This window comes from Aethalodelphis obliquidens, unplaced genomic scaffold (assembly GCF_003676395.1).
Source record: "Aethalodelphis obliquidens isolate GAN/ISIS:26980383/991018 unplaced genomic scaffold, ASM367639v1 scaffold9, whole genome shotgun sequence".
NCBI classification, from domain to species: Eukaryota; Metazoa; Chordata; class Mammalia; order Artiodactyla; family Delphinidae; genus Aethalodelphis; species Aethalodelphis obliquidens.
Window position 1 is genome coordinate 7,252,142 of NW_020837953.1, and position 24,676 is coordinate 7,276,817.

General features: G+C 51.1%; 1 protein-coding gene and 1 long non-coding RNA gene across 3 annotated transcripts in view; one reads left to right on the top strand and one right to left on the bottom strand.

Moving 5' to 3' along the window:
• Positions 1–14: 14 nt before the first annotated feature.
• Positions 15–10,974, top strand: LOC113621538 (uncharacterized). Of its 2 annotated transcripts, none has more exons than XR_003433215.1 (5): positions 15–237; positions 524–647; positions 4,973–5,066; positions 6,288–6,387; positions 9,657–10,974. It is a non-coding gene; the product is annotated as an uncharacterized LOC113621538 (long non-coding RNA). The 2 variants fall into 2 exon arrangements; XR_003433216.1 differs by having other exon boundaries at positions 105–237; positions 9,713–10,974.
• MROH7 (maestro heat like repeat family member 7) overlaps positions 4,126–24,676 on the bottom strand; it is a 55,519-nt gene continuing 34,968 nt past the window's right edge. The window contains exons 15-24 of the mRNA XM_027108422.1: positions 22,669–22,859; positions 20,504–20,641; positions 18,294–18,408; positions 13,049–13,189; positions 12,105–12,284; positions 11,358–11,513; positions 10,982–11,104; positions 7,142–7,244; positions 4,985–5,047; positions 4,126–4,451 (exon numbers count right to left, since the gene is read on the bottom strand). Coding sequence (XP_026964223.1) covers positions 4,207–4,451; positions 4,985–5,047; positions 7,142–7,244; positions 10,982–11,104; positions 11,358–11,513; positions 12,105–12,284; positions 13,049–13,189; positions 18,294–18,408; positions 20,504–20,641; positions 22,669–22,859 — 1,455 coding nt within the window. The 3' untranslated portion in view covers positions 4,126–4,206. The remainder of the gene's footprint in view (positions 4,452–4,984; positions 5,048–7,141; positions 7,245–10,981; positions 11,105–11,357; positions 11,514–12,104; positions 12,285–13,048; positions 13,190–18,293; positions 18,409–20,503; positions 20,642–22,668; positions 22,860–24,676) is intronic.

Sequence of the window (24,676 nt, forward strand, 5' to 3'; positions counted from 1 at the left end):
CGGCGGCGTGGGTACCCTTCCTTCAATCTTCCGGGCTGCGCCGGCCCTTGTGCCTCTGGTTCCGCCTTTTTTGGGGCGTGGCCGACCGGACTCCACCTCTCCCCCGGGAAGCACCGGCCCCGCCGCGCCCTCCCGAGTACTTTTGGGGTCGTGGGTTCAGTCAACCCATAGTTCCTAAGCTTCTTCCGTGTTCCAGCCCTGTTCTAGTCGCTGGGTATACAGCGCTAGGCAAAGCAGGTAAAATCCCTGCCTTCTAGGAGTTGATTAGGTAGAGGAGAGAGACAGACAATAAACAAATAAGATGTGAGAGCTTGTCAGGTGGTAGCAAGGACTATGGAAGAAAAGCTTTAAACAGGGTGGGCAGGCATTCAAGCAAAGGAAGAGGCTGGAGGTTGTCTGCGCAAGAGCATTACCCATGGAGGGTACAGAGAGGGCCGGGCTCGGTGGTGCAGCAAGGAGTGTGAGTAGAAGGTAGGTGGGAGGGATAATGGGCTGTGAGTCTGAGCGTTTGGGTTTTCCTCAGCGTGCAGTGGGACCTTCTGGAGAGTTCTGAGGAAAGGAGTGATGTGCTCACACTCTGTTTCTGAGGTGAACCATCTCTACCCTCAGTCCCCACAGCTGAGATGGGAACAAGGCCTCCGGGCCAGGTAAGCCTTCCTGCAACCCCTGGGTTACCCAGCAACTGGCTGCTGGGCCCTGAATCGGGTGCTACAGTCTTGGCAGCTCACAGCCTAGTCTAGAAGGAAAGACAGGCAGGTGGCAGACCAATCTAAACCCCAGCTGGTCACAAGCCTGTGCAGTGGAGGCGCAGAGGAGTGGGTGTTCCCTGGGGGGTTCAGGGAGGTTTCACAGAGGAGGTGACACAGACCTGGGAGCAGAGATGAGGACTATCTCTGCAGATGGATGGGGGCTGAAGGGAAGTTGGGCATTTTAGGCAGTGGGAGCCCATGTGCAGAGACACGCGGGTGGGCAACAGCCTGCATGCTGACTACCGCAAGAGTTAAGAGGAAGGCCAGCAAGGTGGGTGGGGGCCAGAGGGCCTGACTGCCCTGTAGCCCTTTATCCTGCAGAGGACAGTGAGCCACTGACAGACCTATAGGCAAATTTGTCTTAGGAAGGCCTGGGTTGCCAGGTGAAGGATTGATGGGAGAGTCTGGATTAAGAGATTGACAAGGAGAATGCTGGTGAGAGGCCAAGGGAGAAAAGAGATCTGAAGCCCAGAAGCAGAGCTGGCAGGCTTGCTCATTATTTGACACGAGGATGAGACAGACAGCAGGGCTAAGGATGACACGTGGAGCTTTCCAGGGTCAGGACTGTGTGTCTTTTCCTTTCTACCTCACCCACACCCAGCAGAACACCTGGTCCAAATGCTCCCTTTCCTCTAAATCCAAACCTCCTTTTCCACACTTCCTCCTCTAGCCCGCTCCCTAAGGATTCCCTTTTATTCTCTTTATTTATTTTCCCTTCCTGAATACAGAGCCTACAAAGTCTTTTTGCTTCCTTTTTAAAATGTGATTCCTATAAAATCCTGTACGATTTTAGGTGATGGTAGGGAAGGTTCAGAGAAGGGATGTGCTCTTTGACCCTTCCAACTCGAGACTACTTGGGGGCCTTGGCCAATAATTGAGCCTATCAGACTCCTTTGTGCTTCAAGACCACCCAGACCCAGAATAGGTGGCTGTTATGTATCAAGGCCACCAAGACCAGGATGCTGGGCAATGAAAACGGCAGTGTCTCTAAGGTGGAAAGGGCTCAAGCATGGGAGTTGGGAGGCCTTTGGGATCCACACTTCTATTGCTTCCTGGCATGACATTGGACAACACCCACCGTCTTTGAGCCCTGTCCTCATTTGGAGAACGTGGGCAATGAAGGCAACCTGCCTTCCCCTTAATTCCATATGGCTACTGTGAGATTCAAATGAGGCAATGCTCGTGAACATTCTTGGCAATGGACAAGGTTATGCAAAATGACCACCCCATTTCCTACTCTCTCAGGCTCAGAATCCTGATGGCCTTGGCCTACATTTATTAGAAGATGACTGTGTGGTCAACTTCGTGGGTTCCTCATCCCCAGCAAGAGCTTAAATGTAGGTGCCCCTCAGGCTTATGTCTCTTCCTGCTCTGCACACTCACCCAGGGAATCTCAGCTCACACCTGTGCACAGATGAATCCCAAATCTGTTTCCATCTCAGATCCCTCCCGCGTGCAGCCAGCACCTGGGGGCGGTCTCCACTAGCATGGCAGACAAGCCCCTCAAGTTCACCATGTCCAGACTGAACTCACCCCTCCCCCAACCTGCTCCTGGTCCTGAGGGACGCTCAGTGGGGGACGCCATTGGCCTAGTCATCCACCCAGAAACCTGGGCACCATCCTGACGTCTTGCTCTGCCTCCTGTCATCCACCAGATTCTGAAAATTCTCCCTCCTCAATCTCCCACAGGTCCAGTCACCCTCTCCATCCTGCACTGCAGCCCAGGCCCCTTCCAGGCCCCGAAAGCCTCTAGCCGGGTCTCCCTGTCTGTGCTCTTGTCCACCCCCCACCCGCGACCCAGCACTTTCCCTCCATTCCTGCATGAGCTTTCTTCCTCTCTGTTTTCTGATTTATTCCATTTTATGCTCCAGAGCCCTCCTCCTTTCCCACTCCTATCACTCTAATGTGTTTTAATGGACATTTTCAGTTTGCAAGTATCCTTGCAAGATGCAACTTCTTTTGTGCATATGTTTTATATAGTTTTTTCCCTCAGCACTAGGTTTTAGGTCCCATCCATGGTGCTACGTGTACCCCTACTGCCCCTAACTGCTGCGTGGGACTCCAGAGTGCCCATTCACTTCCCGAAGATGGGTCCTCAGGCTGCCTCCTCTGCCTTGCACCACAGATAACACTAAGACTTCCTCATACGTCTCCCCTTATGGACCTATGGGAATATTTCCCTGACACGTGTGCCCACGAGTGGAATTGCTGAGTTACGGGCATGCATAAACCTATTATGACTGAAGAGTGACAGATTCCTGTCCAGAATGGCTACCATCTGCCCTCCTATCAGCAGTGCCTGTATGCACACGAGGAGGGAGCTTTCTAAAGCAGACATCTGCCCACATCTCCCCACTGCTTGCCTCTCCCCTTCCCACCATGCCTTCCCAGACTCTGAAGTCTTCCTCCTTAACACAGACTCCAAGGCCATACTGACCCAGCCCTTGTCCTCCTCTTCCTTCCCGCTCTGGGCTCCAGGGCACCTACGTATCTGTAGTTGGTTCTTGGTCCCACGTGCCCTGCTCTTCTCCATACACGCCTGTCATATGGTCATCTTTCCAAACCCCCTGGAAGGGACGTCTCTTCTCTGGGAAGCCTTCCCTGACACTCCGACCCCCAGCTGGCTGATGTACCTCCTCTGGACTTCACAGCCCCTATGCTGCCGCTCAGCACAGCATTGACCTGCTGGGCTGTTCGTGTCTTTATATGTCTCTGATACTTCCATTAGGCCAAAGTTTCTCAACCTTAGCACTTCTGACAATTTGAGATGGACGAGTCTTTGCTGTAGGGCTGCCCTGTGCACTGTAGGCTGTTTCGCAGCATCCCTGGCCTCTACCCACTAATGACAATAATATTCCCACCCCAAGTTGTAACAACCAAAAATGTCTTCAGACCTGGCCAAAATCACCCCCAGTTGAGAACCACTGCATCAGACTATGAACTGCCCAGGGCCTGGGGCTGGGACTCATTCACATCTGTATCTCTGGCACCCAGAGCAGGCCTGGCCCAGATTAGGTGCTCAGTAAATATTGCCCGAATGAGTGGTGGCCAATTGCTGGGCAAAGACTGGAGGGTGAGACTCAGAGATCAGGATTCTGGGATATGCATGATATCATGGGGTGGAGGGGGTTCTCTTTTCCTCCACCAAAGGCTAACCAAATCATCATCTCCTTTTGTTCTTATTCTCTCCCTGTGAGGGAGGGGAACCTGAGACATCTAGCAGACTTACTGTGTGGCCTTGAGCAAGCCATACCACCTCTCTGAGCCTCAGCCTCCCCACTTATAAGATGTGGACAGGACAGACTATGTCCATCTGTAAATGTTGACTGGCTCAATGATTAAGGCCATGCTCATCTCATAGGAAACATTCCGTGAGGAGAGGCAAAACACGTGGCATTTATAGTGAGCATGGCTGGGACCATGGCCACCTCCGAGGAGGGCTGGAGGCTCAGGGACATCACTGCTTCAAGGACATCTTCAAGGAACCCAGCGCCTGCATGATCCAGGAGCGCCGCTGGTGGGAAGTGGGCAGGTTCTCACAGCTAGGGCTCCAGCGGTGTATGGTAGCCGGGTCACACGCCCAAGAGTCCCCATGTGGCAGTGGCCAAGAGTCCCGCCAGCAGCTGGCCAGGATGCTGTCCCGGGCCTGAGCCGCGTAGATGCACACTGATGCTTCTGGGTCGTGTCTCAAGGTTTCCAGAGCTGAGTTATGGGGAGGAGAGAAGTCGCTTGTTAAGACCAGGTCCACCCGTGAGTCTCACACCCCATCCTTCTCCCTTCATGCCTTGGCTTTAGCACTCTGCTCAGCGTCCCCTCATCTCCCAGCTCTTCAAATCGTTCATGCCTTTTGAAGCCTGAATCAAAACCTGCGTTCTCCGGGAAGCCTTCTTGGACTACCCCAGCCTACCTTCATGCTCCCATCAGCTTCCCCAGTTACAAAATTTACGTGCTCCCTTAAAAGTCTGAACTACTTGCTCTACACTAAATGGTTTCTGGTCTTATTTTCTGAGCCTCGTTTCCTGGATCATAGGCTCCCCTAGGGTGGGGTTGTGTGTCTGTGTCCTGGTGACTCCACAGTACTTAACATGTACTTGCCTGGATCAATACCAGCACAGTTGGACTGAGCTAAAACCCCTGGCCTTGGGACATAACCCTTCCTTTTCCCATTACCCACTGTGAGCCTACTCGTTCCCTCACTGGCCCCTGAAATCTCACCAACGCAGGGCAGGACTTACCGGCTTTAACTTCATTCAGATGATCTTCCGTCATGATGCTCTCCATGCAGGGGACCAGGGACCCTTGAGCATAATCTGAGAGGTGAGTGCCTCCACCTCCTGACTCCGACCCCCACCTTTGGACCAGACCCTCTCAGAAAAGCTCTCCCTACCCTCTTCCAGCCCCACAAGTAAGGACACAAAAAGAGAACTTCGTCTTGACCTGGGACAGATTCCCTACGACACAGATTCCTAGGAGAGGTGGCAGGTCCAGCAGGCAGGGGTGGCACCAGGACAGGGGCAGGAGCTGGGCGGCAGCTGACTCTGAGAGGTGGCCCTAGGTGGTCTCTTCCCCAGGCTGGTCCTTACTGTCCTTAGACTCAGGGAGGTGCTGCCTCGGCACCCCCTCCTCCAGGGAGTTTGAGCCACAGTAACAGGAAGAGTACCAAGTGCCTCGCATACCTTCCGGGCAAGTGGTTGGTGGGGCCCCGGGAGGGGCTGAGACTCAGCTCCTCGGCCACACTGCTCAGCCCTACCCTGCTCCCAGCCTGCATGCCCGGCTCCTAAAGTACCTGTGGATCCGTGAATGAGCCGGACCTCTCAAAAGGCCCTTCCCACACTTCTGTGCCTGGTTCATTCCTATCTGTCCTTGAATATTCAGTTTAACACAGTCGCTCGTCCAGGAAATTTTTCCTGACCCCGCCCCCGAGCTAGTTAAACGCCTCTCTGGGTTCCCAGGCTCTCTGAGTTTCTCTCTACTTGTATATACTGTGCTTTATTTTACTTGTGATCCGTGAACATCTCCCACCAGACCAGGGGTTTCTTCAGCTTAGATCCACTGGGGATGGGGGCGTAGGAAGGATAGTCTCTGAGGGTATGCTTATATGCATTTTTCTAGGCAAAGTGCTCATAACTTTCTTCAGGGTCTCACAAAAGATCCATAACCCGCAGGAGGTCAGGAATCAAAACACGATGCCAGGAGCTGTCTGCGGGCAGATGCAGGTGCTACCCAGCTTTCTTTTCCCAGCACAGGCGCTGACACAGAGAAGCCTCCCAGGGTGTTAAACACCAACATTTTTAGAAGTGATTAATTTGGAGCAAGATTTAGAGAAGTCAAAATTTAAGAAATAATGTCACTCTGTGTGAGAAGGTGTCCCTGAGCCGGTCCCCACAGCCTGAGGGATTGCCCGTCCACCCCTCTGCCCCGCCCCCTGTCCTGGGCATCACTCACATGTCCCGGAACTGATCACGTTAAGAGCCACCCCTACACCTCCCCACCCCCAAACATCAGCATCACCTCCTGAAAAGTTCTGTGTTTCTCTAGGCTAAGCGCAGTGCCTGACACAGAGAAGAGGATCAATCAACGTTTGCGGCATAAGCCGATGAGTGCATGCACGGACGACAGGATGGATGAAAAACTGCAAGTGAATGGGGCGAAGGTACTAAAAGAAACATCGCTTTACAAGGTGGAGGGCTGGGAACGTCATCCTCTCCAAGCCTCTCTGCAGTAGGGTCTCCTGATCCTTGAAGGGTGTGTGGATATTTCAGGGAGCGGAGGGGAGGCGGGTAGCTGAGAGGAGAAAGCATGCCATCAGAAGGGTCCTATGGGGGGACCCTGAGCGAGGGGAATCTATGGTTTTTCCCCCAGAAAGGCAGAGGTCGGGACTGTGGAAAGAAGGATGAAGGTGACTAACACTGAAGGAGTACCTTTATCTGCCAGTGTTCACACACGCAAAAAAAATTCTCATCCGGTCCATGAAGTAGGAGTTGATCCCCATCTTACCAATGATCTTACAGATCTTACAGAGGAGCCTCAGTGGGAGTAAATGACTCAGTTGGGGTCACACAGAAAGGGGATCATGGAGCTGAGATCCTAGCTCACTTTTCCACTGTGCAGCTTGGCGCCTCCTGCCAGGTCGACAGCAAGCTCCTGCTGGGCCTGGACCCCACCGTACTCAGCGGGGACGCAGCACTTCCGCATACAGATGCCAAGGTTGTGACCTTGGCTCACTTCCCAAGCAGTGATCTCAGAGGAGGGGACACCTTTCTAATTTATACCAAGGCCGTCTGCTGGCCAAGGCTTGCACCCAAGGGGAGGCATCCACCCAGTGCCAGAAGGGCCGCAGCTTCCTTCCAAGGAGAGGAAGCAGTAGGACTAGTTCTGCTAGGGCAGGTTACCTATGAACATGACCGAGGACTTCCGGAGGGAGGCCCTGGAACTCTTGGTGTACTCCAGGCTCTGGCTGAGGAACGTGAAGGCACTGTCTCGATGGGTGTCCACCTGGACAAAGAGAAACCTGAGAGTGCTGGGCCCTCAGAGGGACTACCCATCCACCCCTCCCAAAGCTAGGAACGGGGACCATGTCAGGCAGTCGGGTCCTGGCTCCTTGCCTCCTAAACATCTCTGCTACCCATTCTGGACTCTCCCAGAGGCTAGGCCTCATGTTCTCTTAGCTGATTGCAACAGTCATTTCAATGGTCCTTCTGTCTTGGTTGTCACTTCTTCCAATCCACCCACCTGCTACAGCCGGAAGGTAAGTTCTAAAATGCAAGTCCAGGGACTTCCCTGGTGGCACAGTGGTTAAGAATCCACCTGCCAATGCAGGGGACATGGGTTCAAGCCCTGGTCTGGGAAGATCCCACATGCCGCAGAGCAACTAAGCCCATGCACCACAACTACTGAGCCTGTGCTCTAGAGCCCTCGAGCCACAACTGCTGAGCCCACGTGCCACAACTACTAAAGCCCGTGCGCCTAGAGCCCATGCTCTGCAGCAAGAGAAGCCACCACAAAGAGAAGCCCACACACCGCAATGAAGAGTAGCCCCTCACTCAGCAAGAGAAGCCACCACAACTAGAGAAAGCCCACACGCAGCAATGAAGACCCAACACAGCCAAATATAAATTAAAAATAAATATATTTAAAAAAATAAAATAAATGCAAGTCCAGCCAGAGCTGAGAATGGACATGGCATGCGAGGGACATGACTAAGGAGACAGGTTTGACCAAGGTAAAGGATTCAAGTTACAGAGCAGTGGGGAATAAACTAGAGACTTAGGAGGGTCTTAAAAGTCCTTAAAATACAGATATGAATAGGGCTTCCTTATGCATTAGAAAATACGAAGCCAGCACTTATTCTTAATAGGGCAATGACAAAGCAATGTTCTGGGCCAAATAGTCTGACAGTGATGTTCAGGTTGGGTGTGATCAAGTAGAAACTAGGGGGCAGGCAATCTGCTAAGAGACTGTTGAGGGAGATGAAGAGAAGTCTTATCTGATCACTCTTCTGTTGACAATCTGCATGTCAGGGAGTAAACTCCTGGGCCTGGTGGGCAAATCAGTGTCAACTTCCATCCCCACCTCCATGCACACCATGCTCCGGTCCCAGTCATGGCCCAGCTCTCCCCAGATCTGTACCTGGTACAAGCCATTGCTCCTGACTGGAGTGCCTTTCCCTCTTTCCTTCCTGATGAGTTCCCTCTCATTCTTTGGTGCTCAGCTCAGAAACCAGCTCCTCCCCAAAGCTTTCCACAAGCCTCAGGCAAAGCTGATCCCACCACTCTTGACGTTTCCGTAGCATGTTGCACAGCCTTTGTCATGGCACCTATGACATTGGCCTATAATTATTTATACCTGTCTCCCCCACTGAATCTGGTGTTCCCCCAAAAGAAGGGGCCAGCTCACTCAGCTCAGAGTCCTCAGTACCCTGGACAGAGCTTGGCGTTGGATGAATGAATGACTAGGTTACGGACCCCTTCTTAAAGCTAAGGCTAGAGGTTGACCTTCATATGAGCAGAGGTGCTGATGCCTGGAGAGCAGAGAAGAGACTGAGAATCCGGAAGGGTTTAATGCAGAGGTCACAAGCTGGCAGCCCACGGGCCACAAGTGGCTGGCAGGGCAGCAGCCAGCACAGTGTTTTAAATAAGCTAAATTGATTGTTAATTAATGTCTTATAAAAATCTAGATTTTCTTGTGAAACTGGAGGCCCTGGTGAGAGTGGGCTGCATGGTGAGCTGGAGCTCTCCACTTGTGCTTTCAACAGAGCCTGGGGGGACTTCCCTGGTGGTCCAGTGGGTAAGAGTCTGCACTCCCAATGCAGGGGGCCCGGGTTCAATCCCTGGTTGGGGAACTAGATTCCGCATGCATGCTGAAACTAAGAGTTTGCATGCCGCAACTAAGAAGCCCGCATACCGCAACTACGAGCCCGCATGCCACAACTAAAAGAGCCTGCATACCACAACGAAGATTGCGCGTGCTGCAACTAACACTTTGTGTGCCGCAACTAAGACCTGGCACAGTCTAATTAAATAAATATTTTTTAAAAAAAAGGAAAAAAAAATAAAACCAATGCTTAAAACAACAACAACAAAAAAAAACCAGAGCCTGGGTGCTCCAGGTTGTCACAGCCCTACCACCTCCACGTCACTTATAATCATAACTGCACAGTCACAGATCATGTTAAGTATTTGAATTAGCGACCCTGGTCAAACACTTCCTCCAGGCCTTTTTCCCTCTGTAAAATGAGGTAAAATATTAGGCACTGGATTGCAGAGGTTTTGAGCATTGTTGTTAATGGTTATTGTTGCAAAGTAACAATCTGTTACTTTGTATATTTTTGTTAGGTTGGTGGGAGAATGGGGATGCTGTAGGCCCCAGCCAGATCTCCCTTAGGGTGTAAAGGATTTATTCCCCCAGGTACAGATTGCTTTGGTGGAAGAGAACTGCTGGCCCAAAGTCATGTCCCTTCCCAGGCTGGCTGGCATCCAATGACAAGGCAACCTCAAGACCTTCTTCAAGGGACAGAACCGGAAACTGACAGACGGCTCGGTCTATGTGGAAACCTGACCCCTAGTTCCAATGTGAGGAATCTCAGCATAGTGTTGGCTGAGACTTCCCCTGAAACTACACTGCAGCTTGACTCCTCCCCCTGCCACTCCTGCTCTCTGCCCTTCCTTCCACAGGGACTGATCCCAAGGGTGCTCCCTAATAAACCTCCTGCATGCCAATCTCTGCCTCAGAGTCTGCATCCTGGGGGACGCGGCCCATAACAACAGGGAAGGTAGATGGGACTAGATGGCAAAGCTTCCCAAATTGTATGTGGAGGAACCAGGCTGCATCCTGCAGTGCAGCATTTCACTGTATATATGGCTCTCTTCTACTGCAGGATGTTCTTAGGTGTTATCTCGAAAGGGAGTTCTGTGGTTAAATAACTTTGGGAAACCATGAATTAACCATGAAACATTTCCTCAGCACAGAACATCTCAGAGCTTTAATGTACCGATGGTACTGCAAATCCCCAAGAGGAAGATGACGATGCCGTATTTCCCAAACTTATTTGTCTTGGAACTTCTTTTCTCCCCTGTGGGGCATATCTTGTAGGACTGGTGTTGCAAAGAATACACACTGGGAATTACTGTTGTAGAAAAGGGAGCCAATGGAGCCCTTCAAGCAGGGATATAATATAGACAGACTGTGTTTTAACTAGACCATTTTGGTGGCCTGAATGGGGAGTGGACTGGAGGGAATGAGATTCAAGGCTTGGGGACCCAATGGATGGCTGGACCAATGGCCCTGCTGAGAGACATCCATGACCTGAACTAAGGGTAATGATAGTGGGGAGGGGGAGGGAAAGACAGACTCAGAGGTATTAAGGATATTTAAGATTGATCAAAGGTGAAGGTGAGGGAGAGGAATAAGCCTCAGTTAGTTTTAGGTTTCAGCTTTTGGGGATCTAGAGGGACAGAGCAGAACTGACATGGGATAGGCACAAGTTCAGAAGAGATGCTGAGCTTAAGGTGTGTGTGGTTCATTGGGGGAGATGTCGGTAAGCCATGGAGAGGGAACACCAGAAGTGGAGAGAGGAGTAAGAGACAAAGATGAACTTCCAGGAGCCAACGACTCGTAGGTGGTCATGGAATTGTCAGTAAGGATGCTCAGGTAAAAAGAAAAAAGAGGCAAGGAAAGAACCTGCCACCTCCAACACACTCAGAAGGACCCACTGTAGTCTTGGAAGCACTCACAAGGTACTTGCAAATTTTGGCCACCATCTGCTGCTGGTTGTCCCAGGGCTTCCGACTGTAAGCTCTTTTTGGCAATTCCCAAGCCATGAAGCAAGAACAGTGGAACAGGGTCTTCACACATTTCTGGGGGCCAGCAGGAAGAGAACACCAGAGCTGTGGAATTCCAGGACAGCCGGAACGTGTTCCCCCCAAAAAACTGTATGAAACTGGATTTTGGAAAAGCAATTCCTATTTGAAACATGCAGGTGAAGTTGGCTGTTTTGAAGAGAAATACTGACATGGGTACCTTTGGTAAACAGACTTGGCCAGACATAAATAAACTGTCCGGTGATGGATCATCTGTGATTCTAGGTTGGGTTCGGGGCCGTGCACTCACCTGGCTCACCTTGGCATTGCTCTCTTGCATGGTCAGCAGCAGGGGCACCAAGGTGCTGATCATCTGCTCCTCCATGGCCGAGGTGCGGGGCGACCGCAGCTTCTGGACCACCTTGCCGTACAGGTTGATGCAGGAGGAACGCACGTCCTCTCGTGACTGGGGCAGATCCAGAGGCTCAGGCATGCTCCGTCTTCCAGGAGGCTGCCTGGGCCTCTGTGCCCCACATGGAGGCACATGGCCTTCCTTCCACTCATTCTGAGGGCCCCTCCAGGCGCAAGTCACACAGAGACGGAAAACAGTGAAGGCCACCTGGTGGGCCGATCTGGGGCTGGCGTCTCCCTCAGCAAAGCCTAGGTCTGGAGCTCTGCCCACTCTTCCCAGCCAGGGCCCCCACTAGCCTAAAATGTGCCTTCATGCCAAGTGGGAAAATGCCCCCCTCTGCTGCGAACAATCATAAAACAGTGACCCCTCTAGGTGGACCAATCACAGTGAGGCAAGTCTCTGGGGAAACTTGATGACGCAAAAAGACCTCCCTCTGTGAGAACTAATTAGAAAAGGAACGTTCTCTGTGCAAACCAGTTACAAAGAGACCAGGACCAGTCGGGACTAGTGCCGCTTCCCCTGAGCTGACTCGGCCTCGCACAGGTCCCAACAGGCTGTGGGAGCTACTGCAACTCCCAGAGCAGTAGAGAACTGCCCTCTGGGTGCCACCCCACCCCATCCTCCCACCCCCATGGGATTCCTTACATCACTGAAGTGTGGCAGCAGGATCTGCAGCATCTCCACATAGACCGAGCTGTCCATCAGCTTCCGGTCCTGCCCCTTGAATATGACCTTGATGTTGTGGACCGCCTCCACCACCAGCAGCCCATCCACACTCTTCAGACCCTTCACCATGGAGGGCAGGAGGGCCTGCACCTTGGTGGTCTGTGGAGAAGGAGCATTTGGGATGGGGGCCCCTATCTGTGCTAACAGGTGGGAGACCCAGCCTCTGATTCACTGAGATGAACTTGGTCAAGCAAGTCCCACCTCCAGGCCTTTGCTTACATTGCCCCACCTGCCTGGCATGCCCTCACTCAAGCTCCTGCTGTCCCCAAAGCCTTCTTTGGCCTCACTGACTCCTTCCTAGCCTGGATACCTGAGGCCCTTTGTTGTCTCCCCGCTTCTTGGCACTATATAGATGATACCATGCATTGTTAGCTAGCTTTCTGAGTCTATATCCTGTCCCTTCGTCCCTCTAAATCCTAAGATGCAACAACAGTGCCTGGTAGAGAAAAACGCAGCACTTTTAATAACGCTAATGGGGCTTCCCTGGTGGCGCAGTGGTTGACAGTCCGCCTGCCGATGCAGGGGACACGGGTTCGCACCCCGGTCCGGGAGGGTCCCACATGCCGCAGAGCGGCTGGGCCTGTGAGCCATGGCCACTGAGCCTGCGCGTCCGGAGCCTTTGCTCCGCAACGGGAGAGGTCACAACGGTGAGAGGCCCGCGTACCACAAAAAAAAAAAAAAAAAGAATAAAGTATATAGGGAATTATTAAGTGATACCCATTTTACAGATGGGATAACTGAGGCAGAGACAGAAATGAGCTCTGATTCCAGCCACCAGTATTGGAGAGTCAAGGATGGCCAAGCTCCATCCTTCCTCCTGTCAGGGGTCTAGCTGGGTGGGCTCTCCCCTACCCTCCACTTACCTTTTCAGTCCTTTGGGCCAGGATGACCAGGCCTCGGATGGACAGCACCTTCATGATGGGGTCCTGGTGGCTCAGGCCTTCTGCCATCCGCCCCAGAGAGTATTCCTCAGGGATCCGTCGCACCTCCTCCATCTGGAGGAGCTGAGGAAGTAAGGGTAATTATTCCCTGGCCCAAGGGGTACCTCAGGCCCTGTTTGCCTCTGGGGCCTCATTCACACCTGCCTACCCTCTAGCCCACATTCTTACCACCAGCCAGCTTCTAACCAAGCTTCCCATCATTCACGGAATGACTCAGGCTGTTTTGTCCCCTCTGTGCGGGCAGGATTCCCTTCTGCTGGGGCTCTCACCTCCACTCTAGCCCCAGCTCACCATGCACAGCTCCATCCAAAACTCAGCCCCCCTGAAGGCATGTTTGACAGTGTCCCCAGGCCTCGTCTAGGCTGACTGCCCCCTTCTCTGGGGCCCTGGGAGCCCTGAACATGGAAACCTTAGTGCCCCCACGTGCTTATGCATCTGCCTCCCGTATCCTATCCCACTGGCGGCTTCCTTGAGGACACAAACTGAGCCTTTCTCCTTGGGCGCCTGTTACCTGATACAAGCTCTGGGGTGAAGTGTGTGCTCAGGGAACACTTGTTGCCTGAGTTCACATCCAACAAGAAATGGTTCCTTTCCTCCTTAGAATTGCCCTCCAGGACTTCCCTGGTGGTCCAGTGGTAAAGAATCCGCCTTACAATGCAGGGGACGTGGGTTCGATCCCTGGTCAGGGAACTAAGATCCCACATGCCGCGGGGCAACTAAGCCCGTGCGCCACAACTACTGAGCTTGCACACCTCAACTAAAGAGCCCGTGTGCCACAAACTACAGAGCCCACGCGCCCTGGAGGCTGCGCACCACAAAAGAACTGCCCTCCTCCAGTGCCCCCAATTGTGGGATTAGCACCACCAGCCCCCCATTGTCCCAGCCCCAAACCAGGCATCACTCTCATCTCCTTCCTCTCCCTTGCCCCCCACCTCCAGCACCCAACCGGTCTTCAGTTCCTGCCTAGTCATCCTCATAAGCACTTCTCCCATCTGTTCCCTTGTCTTCCATCCACTGTGACTATTGAGACCCTGTGTCTTTGATGAGAAGAGAGAGCTGGAGAGAGCGGGCAGGACAGTTGATGGGGTGGGGAGTGGGGGAGGCAGGAAAAGTGAGGCTCCACCTACCACCCGCCCTCCACCCATCATACAGCACTGCTGCTCTGCATCAGTGTGCTGGCACTGTTCTAAGTGCTTTATGTGAACTCACCTAATCCTCATCAAAACCCTATGAGAGGTCAGAATGGCCATCATCAGAAAATCTGCGAACAGTAAATGCTGGAGAGGGTGTGGAGAAAAGGGAACACTCTTGCACTGTTGGTGGGAATGTAAATTGATACAGCCACTATGGAGAAGCTGGGACGAAGTGAGAGAGTGGCATGGACATATATACACTACCAAATGTAAAATAGATAGCTAGTGGGAAGCAGCCGCATGGCACAGGGAGATCAGCTCAGTGCTTTGTGACCACCTAGAGGGGTGGGATAGGGAGGGTGGGAGGGAGGCGCAAAAGGGAGGGGATATGGGGATATACATGTATGTATAGCTGATTCACTTGGTTATGCAGCAGAAACTAACACAACACTGCAAAGCAATTATACTCCAATAAAGATGTTAAAAATAAATAAATAAAGGGCTTCCCTGGTGGCGCAGTGGTTGAGAGTCCACCTGCTGATGCAGGGGACGCGGGTTCGTGCCCCGGTCTGGGAAGATCCCACATGCCGCGGAGTGGCTGGGCCCGTGAGCCATGGCCGCTGGGCCTGTGCGCCTGGAGCCTGTGCTCCACAACAGGAGGGGCTGCGGCAGTGAGAGGCCCGCGTACCGCAAAAAAAAAAAAAAAAAAAAAGGATAGTATTGGATTATAACCCAAAAAATCAAGTAAATATCCACGAGTCTGTATTGCTATAAAAAGTGACCAAATGAACACGTGAACGTAGAAGGAACAACTCGTACAGAAGAATTCCAACTAATAATTGTAGGCTGAATGAAGGAAGTAGAAAAATCACCATTAGAAACCACAGGAATAATGGCTCAAGGCAGGATCCATTGATGAATGCTAAAATTAGGGGGTAAAAGTTTAAGTTGCCTAGTTTCAAATATATTTCTTACTTATAAAAGGATAGTGTTACCCTCACAGTCCCAACCGCCTTCACCAACTGATGAAAGTTAACATCATCAATAAATAATAAGAAGTTAAAATAGAGGTCATGGGGCCCCTGACATGATGCCCTGAGAGGTCACATCACCTATACAGGTTCTTCTCCTAAATGCGTAACCTCAGTCTAATCATGGGCACACACGAGACAAAGCCAAATGGAAGGACGTTCTACAAAATACCTAGAGTTAGTCTTTCAATGTGCCAAGGCCATGACAGACAAGACTAGAGGAGATGAAGGAGGTCCCATTAGGTCAACTAATGTGCAAGGTGGGATCCGGAATGGATCCTGGAACAGAGAAAGGACATCAGTGGAAAACTGTGAAATCTGAGCAGTCTGTAGTTCATAGTATTGTACCCATGTCTTAGTTTTGATTATTGTACTATTTTTATGTAAGTTGTTATCATTGGGGGTAGCTGGCTGTGGGATATATAGGAACCTTCTCATTATTTTTACAGCTCCTCTGTTACATCTAAAATTATTTCAAAATAAGAGTGAAACAATAAAAGATCTAAAATTTTTGCTTAAAAAAAAAAAACCTATGAGATGGGCAATTCATTATCCCTGTATTATAAGAAAGCAAGGCACAGACAGGTTCAGCAACTTGCCGAAGGTCACAGCTCCCTTGAAGACTTCACCCGCCATTGGAAGAAGCAAGCACACACACGGTCACAGCATGGGGGGCTGGGGGAGCCGGGGAGGGACATCTGAGCAACATCAAAGCACCACTGTGAACATGGTGGGCCTGGCTCTGGCCAGGAGTGGGCCACCTCTTCTGGGGACCGGGAGAAGGACTGAAGCTGGGTGAGGACCCCTGCCACAGGGAGGGAGGGCCACTGCTCAGGGCTCCAGGGGAATGCTGGGAAAGGTTAAGCCTACTGTCCCTGACCTTGTGGACACGGGAGGTCCAACCTCCACCCCCCTCCCCAAAAGCCCCTGTGGCAGCCACTAACAGACAGAGAGAGGACCACCTCTGCCACGAGGCTGACCAGGATAGAGGAGCCAGGCGGGCAGACCTGGTCTGAATCTCTCTGGACAACTTGAGCTGTGCGACCTTGAAAACTGCCTCTTGCCTCACCGCCACATGAGCTTCACAATTCCTGGTTTTCAGGGCTGCTGTGCTGATGGGTGGCGTAGCAGATCAAAGAGGTCAGCGTGGTGCTTGGCATGTGGCAGCCCCTCAAGAAATGGCACTTTCCCTTTCCTCACCAGGGTCATGGGGGAAATTAGAAGTAGACCCCGCAGAGCTGAGGCTGTAACCCCGCCTCCTGGCTCCCAGACACACGCTTGTCCTCTTGGAGGTGACATATTCTGCTGGTGCCTGCAGAGCCAGGCAAAGTGTTCACTTGGGTGCTCACTCATCCATTCTATCCCCACTTCTTGGGGGCCCTCTTGGGGCTGGGTTTAGGGATGCAACATAAACACAATGTAGTCCCTACTCCCTAAACTCACAGTCCACTGGAGAGGCAGAAAGGTGCAAGAAGTGCCGGGATTGCCACGCTGCCTTGTGTCCACCTGGCAATCTTTACTCAAGGCCCAGCTCAAATGACACCTCTTCCAGGAAGCCTTCCTTAACCTTCCACTGTCTGAGCAGACAGTGAGCCTCTGAGCCCCACTGTACAGACCCTGGTGATAGCCCAGACCCACTGTGTGGCAGCCAGCAGGTCACAAGAGGAAGATGGGATGGCGGTTAAGAGAGTGGGTTTTCCAAATGTCCATCGACCAATGAATGGAGAAACAACATGTGGTATGTACATACAATGGAATATTATTCAGACTTAAAAAAGAATGAAATTCTGACCTGTGCTACAACATGGATGAGCCTTGAAGACATTATATTAAGTGAAATAAGCAAGACATGAAAGGACAAATATTGATGAATCCACTTTATGAAACCTAGAATAGGCAAATTCATAGAGACAGAAAGTAGAACGGTGGTTACAGGGCCTGAGGAAACGAGAGAGGGAGAGTTAGTGCTTAACGGGTACAGAGTTGCAGTTTGGGAAGGAAAACGAAAATCTTCTGAAGATGGATGGTGGTGATGGCTGCACAAAAGTGTGAATGCACTTAGTGCCTCTGAGCTGTACACTTAAAAATGGTTAAAATGGTAACTTTCATGAAATATATATTTTTTACCACATACACAACCACAAGCACACACACAAAATGAAAGAGAGTGTACTTTACAGCCCAGGTGTCTGGCTTTGAATCTTGGATAAGCCACTTAACGAGCTGTGTGGCCTTGGGAAAGTTACTTAAATCTGTGCCTTGGTTTCCTCCTCTAAACTAGGGGATGGAATAGTATATGCATCATAGGATTATTGTGAGGATTAAATGGATCAGTATGTGTAAAGCTCTTAGAATATGCCTAGAAGGTAGTAAGTGCTCAATAAACGTTGGCTATTGTTATTGGCAAGTCTTCCTTTCTGGGGTCAACCCTACCAACCTCCTCCTGACTCATCTCTCCCCAGTACCCACTCCAGTACCCCCATACACTCACTCAGCTTAGTTGTCACTTCCTCCAGGAAGGCCTCCCTGATGTTCCCCCACCTAACACATCCAAGACTTTTGTTCTCCCACCACAGCCTGAATTGCCCCCATCATAGCACAAGTCACTCTATAGTACCCTGTGTTATAATTGGGGCGTACTCTGTCTCCACTCCCATACCAAGAACTCCTTGAGAGCAAGGCAGAGTCAAATTCATATTTGTGTCTCCAATCTGGTACCTGGCACACAGAGGTGCCCAGCAAAGGTTGGTGGTTGCCTGGGGCAAGGGGGAGTCTGGGAAGAGTGGAATGGGGTGGAGGGGGTAGAAAGAAGAGGAGAGATGGGAGGGAGGAGGGAGAGAGAGCTACAAAGCCTTTCTACTCAAAAGAAATCATGTTCAGGAAAGACTCTAAAGTGTTAAGTACTTATTGCTCAGGAGAAATGACCAGCAATGGGAACTGAGGCCTATGCTTAGGGGAAGGCCCAGGGGGACCCCTGCCCCACGCCCAGTGCCCAGTCTCTACCTCCACGAAGAAGGCAGTGGCGGTGATCTTGTGCTTCTCGTCGCCTCGCTCCAGGAGTGGGATGAGCAGATAGAGGATGCGGCACAGCTCCTGGCAGGAGTACTGCACCATGGCCCTGGGGGTGGGGGAACAGTGCCCTTAGGCTCTCCAGCCCCAGGGGCATGTGCTGGGTGGGGGCCTAGCCCCAACACTCAAAACTCTGGGAAAGCCCAAGTCACCTGTGTTCCTGCATCCCCAGGGTTTCCCACCTGGACAGGATCTCAGAGACCATTTGATCTAACTGCTTCATTTTACAGATGGGAAAACTGAGGCCCAGAGTGGGAAAGTGACTTGCCTGAGAGCACAGAGCAAATCAGTAAGAAAGATAGGCTTAAGACCCCTGAGTGCACAGGACCACTCCAGCAGGAAGAGACAGGAAGGAAAGGGTGTGAGGACCCACTCGCTAGGCACCAGGCAGCAGCCAGACACTTTCAAGTAGTTATTGCATTTGATCGTCACCATTACCCTTTGAGGTAGGTTACTGTTGTTAACCTGTTTCGTGGATGAGGAAACAGAGGCTTTGAGTGTGAAATGCCCAAGGTCATAGAGCTGGAAAATGGCAGAGCTGGAGCCCCAACCCAGGGCTCCCCACTCCAGCTGCCTCGTTCATTCTACTAAGCCAGTGGTTTTCAAAGTGCAGCCCCTGGGCTTCCCTGGTGGCGCAGTGGTTGAGAGTCCGCCTGCCAATGCAGGGGACACGGGTTCGTGCCCTGGTTCGGGAAGATCCCACATGCCGCGGAGCGGCTGGGCCCTTGAGCCATGGCCGCTGAGACTGTGCGTCCGGAGCCTGTGCTCCACAACGGGAGAGGCCACAACAGCGAGAGACCCGCGTACCGCAAAAAGAAAAAAAAAAAAAATACCGCAAAGTGCGGCCCCTGGACTAGCAGTATCAGCATCACCTGGGAACTTGTTAGAAATGCACATCCTCAGGCTCCCATCCCAGGCTAACTGAATCAGAAACTTTAGAGCTGGGGCCCAGCAATCAGTGTTTTAACGAGTCCCATAGGTGATTCTGATGCAACCTCAAGTCTGCACTATGCTTCATTAATCAATGAGTCCAGGAAAGTGTGTCGGCCAAGAGTAGAGTCTGGAGTAAGACAGCCTGGGTTCAAATTCTGGCCCTACCACTAGCTGTGTGACTTTGGGCAAGTCACTTAACTTCTCTGGGTCTCAGGTTCCTCATGGGTAACACTGGGAAAATAATAGTGCTATTTCATCGGTCATGGTGAGGGTTAAATGGAAGTCCATGAATGTATGGCTGTTTGCATGGAGCCTAGAGCACAGTAAGTGCTCAATAAATGCGGTTGTATCCTGAGACCCCTGGGGAGAGCACCATCCTGGACACTCAGCGTGCAGGGCTAAGAAGCAGACTCTTCCTGCAGGAGTCACATTAGTGAAATCAAGGTGCCGCCCCACCCTTCTCCTGACCCCATGGGAGGCTGTGTGTGGTTGGGGGGAAAAGCCCTGATCTGGGTCAGCAGGTCAATTCCAAGCCTTGCCACTTCCTGGTTGTGTGACCTTTGGTATATAGCTGTCCCTCTCTGAAACTTGGCACCCTCCCCTGCAAAATGTGCATTAATAATCCCTGCCACCCCCCCCAAAAAAAATCCCTGCCCCACCAGTCAGCATGACGATAATAAAAGCTAACCTGTGTTGGACTCTTACTATATGTCAGGGGCTGTTCAAAGTACTTTAATCCTCACCCTAAATCTTGGAGGTGGGCCTTGTTATTATTTCCACACTACTGATGGGAAAACTGAGACACAGAGAAGGAAACGAACTTGCCCTGGGTCACACAGCTGGGTAGTGGTAAGCTGGGATTCAGACGCAGGTAGACCTGCTCCAAGGCCACACTATAAACTGCTCGGTTAGACCATAATTTCTGTATTAGCGTGGGAACTAAATTCATAATGTGCTGAGAAATGTGCTTTATAAATAACCTAAGTGCTCTGCAATGCCAGGTACTGCTGTAACGACAGTTTGTAGAGTGTGTGCTATCTTTCACATCTGAATTGTCTACCCACTGGGGTATATGATACTCTGCCAGTCTCAGAGGAGAGACGATGGAGGGAAGGGTCTTGCCCAGAGAGAAATGCAAACCCAGGTCTTTCCAAAGACCCTGAGGTCTCTCCCCTCCCTCCAACCCCTGCCCTGGGGGTCGCTGGCCTCACCTGGCCAGCAGGGACACTCCACGGTGGTGGTTCTCCGCCTGTCCCATGAGCTCCCAGCCACCCTGGTCCTCCAGAAAGGTAGCCTCGTATGAGCAGCCCATCTTCAGCAGAAGGATTTTCACCACTTTGACCACCCAGCTGCCAAGACAAGGGGACTGAGACCTCATGTCAGCCTGCCCCCAACAGTCCAGACCTCCCTCCACCCAAGTCTCTCCCACCATCAGTTCCATCTGCCAGATAAATTTCTCTCCACAGCCTCAGCACATGGTATCGTCATGTGACAAGATCCTATCTTGCCCTTACAACACACCTGTCAGGGTAGGAACTGCTTACCCCATTTCATTGGCAAGGAACCAAGTTGCCAGGAGGTTAAATTGGTTTAACCCAAAGTGCAAAGCACTGTTATAGGCCAGGACTCAAACCCAAGGTGTCCTGACTTCAAGCCCAGCTACACAACTGCTTGCCTTCTATCCCTCAAAGTGCACTTTTCTGAGCATAACACGCAATAGAAACCAAAAAGGAAAAGACTGAGGAACTGGACTGCATAAAAATTTTAAAGTTCTGAATAGCAAAAGACCATCAAATTGTTGCAGGTTAAGTGATAAACTGGAATACAAATGACAAAGAGTTAATGTCCTTAATATATAAAGAGCTCTTACAAACCAATAAGAAAAATTCCCAACAGTCCTATATAAAATTAGGCAAAGAACAAGAACAGGTTGCTGACAGAAAAGAAAACAGAAATGGCATTTAAACCTCAACCACATTCATAATAAGAGAAATACAAACTAAACTTACAGCAAAATACCATTTTTTTCAACTTTCAGATTGGCAAAGATGAGAATGTGCTGGCAAGGCTGTGGAGAAATAAATAGCGTCATATACTACTGGCAGTGGTGTCCTCTGTGGGAGGCAATTTGGCAAACTGGGTGCTTTAGGAGGTCCTTCATTTTCCCTTCACTCACTGGTCAAGAACTTTTTCTACCACATATTCCTATTCCACCATAATATTTAAATACAGAAACCTTCTGATGCACCCATTCTACTTTCAGGAATTCATCCTACGTATACAATCACATGTAGGTATAAAGACATATAAACAGCCTCACTCACTGCAGCATTGTTTCTAATTGCAAAATGCCGTGAAGCACCTAAATCGAGAGGATCCTGGTAAAGTAAATGATGGTATATTGGAATCTACACAGAGGGATATTATGCGGCTGTTAAAAATAATGAGGCAGCTCTATATGTAATGATCTCAGAGATGTGGTATACAATAAAAGCAAAAATATATCACTGTGTAAGGTCCACTAACACTGGTATAATAGTAGAGAATGAAAACACATGGGCTTAGCCCTACATCAACCCCCTCTGAAGGGCAAGAAAGAACTTGGGGTTCTTAGTCATCTTAGGGCAGATGACTGGGGTAAAGAGAGGAACAGAGACTCCCTTTTAATGCCTTTTGAGATTTTTACCCGTGTGCCTATATTACCTGTTCCAATTAATAAATAAAAATCAAAGTGGTTCGGCCTTGGGTACAAATCTAATACAAATAGTATCTCTAGGGAGGGAGGAGGAAAACCGAAATGGCGAGCTCCTTGGGGGAAGCTGATTCTTCCCTGCCATCCAGCATTAAGCAGAAGACATACCCTGCAGGTGCTCACAAACAGTTGTTGAACACATGATTGGCTCTCTCATAAAAGTGTGCACCTGAGGACTTCCCTGGTGGCGCAGTGGTTAAGAATCCGCCTGCCAATGCAGGGGACATGGGATTGAGCCCTGGTCCGGGAAGATCCCACATGCCACGGAGCAACTAAGCCCGGAGGCCACAACTACTGAGTCTGCGCTCTAGAGCCCGCAAGCCACGACTACTGAAGCCCATGCACCTACAGCCCGTGCACCACAACAAGAGAAGCCACTGCAATGAGAAGCCCGTGCACCACAACAAAGAGTAGCCCCCGGTCACCACAACTAGAGAAAGCCCGCACACAGCAACGAAGACCCATCGCAGCCAAAAATAAATAATAAATTAAAAAAGAAAAAAAAGTGCACGTCCGTTTTCTCTTCTAGTCCCAAAGCTAATTTCTACTGATCAATTGCCCTAAAGACTTTCGGAAGGGCCCTTGCTGGTGGCCCTCCCCCTGCCGGGGACAGTAGGAACATACCATACAGGCATGAAACCAGAGGGCTGTCCATCTTCCTTGGCGTCCTTGCAGGAAACCACGTGGCCAGGCAGGTTGAGGCCGATGTGGTAATGGACTTGAATGAGCAGGGCCAGGAGCAGCTGGGGGTAGATGCGCCTCACGTGGCCCATGCAGCTGTTGACAGACAGGAGCTCGCAGAGGCCGCTGGCTGCCTGGTGGGGCAGGGGGCGGGATCTGTTAGATGTCCCAGCACTCCCGGCAGGGCCTGGACTGCTTCTCTAGGAGGCTGGCTCTGGATCTTTGCTCTTCTCTGGCCCAACTTGGGCAAGCCCAGATTCCCCCCCAACTACCACACCCTGACTCCTGGCTCTCTGGGTGAGCCTGCCCCAGAATAATCACGGCGACCCTTTGCCTTTGACACACCCCTGGAAGAATCATGGTGGGAAGATCTCTTCCCACATTTGTGAGGTAGAGTCTTCATCCCACTGTGCAGGGGAGGAGACAAGCTCAGAGGGGTGAAGAGACTTGCCCAAGGTCACCCAGCCTCCCGGGGGCAGAGCTGGGACTTGAAGCCAGGTTTTCAGATTATGCGCTGTAGTGAGCCCTGCCTCTGGTTCATAACACAGGCACACAGACGGTGAGGGGGACACCAGTTGCCTCTTTGTTGAGGGCCGTTAAACCAGGCTGCCCTCACTGCCTCCTCTGAATGACATGAGAATACACCAACACACAGTGATCAGAGGAGGAGTGCATGAATGCCCAAACCAGGGAAGGAATGGGTGCTGGTGCCCTAGTCATGGAACTCAGTGCTGGGAGAGAGAGGCAGAGAGATCCAGTGGTAAAGCATGGGATTCCGGGGCAGGAGATCTGAGTCCTGGCACCACCACTCACTAGCTGTGTGACCTTACATGAGACGTGGAATGTCTCTGAGCATCAGTATCTTCCTCTGTAAAGGAATAATACCACTCGCTCCTCTTTATTTGCTTCCCTCCACCAGCTTGTCTTGCTCTCTGCTGAATCCCCAGAACTTATGAGTATGCCTGACACATAGTAGGCGCTCAATACCTGTTGAATAAATTGATCAATCCAACAAAAAATTTTTGAGCCTACTGTGTGCCAGGTGTATGTTGGACTTTGGGGATATCAGGCTCAGGCACTGAATTCATGCATCTCACTGATTACCCAAATGACACCCCCCCACACACACACACAGTATTGTTAAATCACAGCTGGGGTAAACTCTCCCAAGATAAAGTATGTGAAGCAAAGTATAATATGCACCAATTTGATCTGGTCAGAGAAATCAGGGAGGGCTTCCCTGAGGAGGTGATAAGAGCTAAGGGTTGAGCAGAAGTTAACTTGGTGGATAGCAGTCTAGGCAGAGGAAACAGCATGTACAAAGGCCCTGTGACAGAAGATAGCAGTGTTTAAGAAGATCTGACAGGGAACTTCCCTGGTGGCACAGTGAATAAGACTCCACGCTCCCAATGCAGGGGGCCCAGCTTCCATCCCTGGTCAGGGAACTAGATCCCACATGTATGCCACACTAAGATGCCCGCCTGCTGCAACTAAGACCCGGCGCAACCAAATAAATAAATATTTAAAAAAGAAGAAGAAGAAGAAGATCTGACAAAGAACAACGAGGTTGGACCCATGCAAGCAAGAGGATCACGGTGAGGGGTGAGGGCACGAGGCCAGTGAGGGGTGCAGGGCCTTGTAGCACACAGGTAGGAGCACTGTGTTACTCTCAAGGGCAATGGGAAGCCACTGAGAGGGTTGAGAAGAGCAGATGTGCATTTCTCAAAGATTTTTTTGGCTGTGGTACAGATTGGAGGGGCTGGAGTGGAAGCAAGGAGATGAGTGGGGGTATTATCCAGTTGGCTAGGACCAGGGGGTTGGTGACAGAGGCAGAGAGAAATCTGTCTCTCCACCCAGCCCCGTTCCTGCAGTCAGAGCCCTTTCCCTCCGTGTTCCCAGGGCCGACCTCTGAGACTGGCAGCATTTTATGTTGCTAAATGAGTGAACGAGT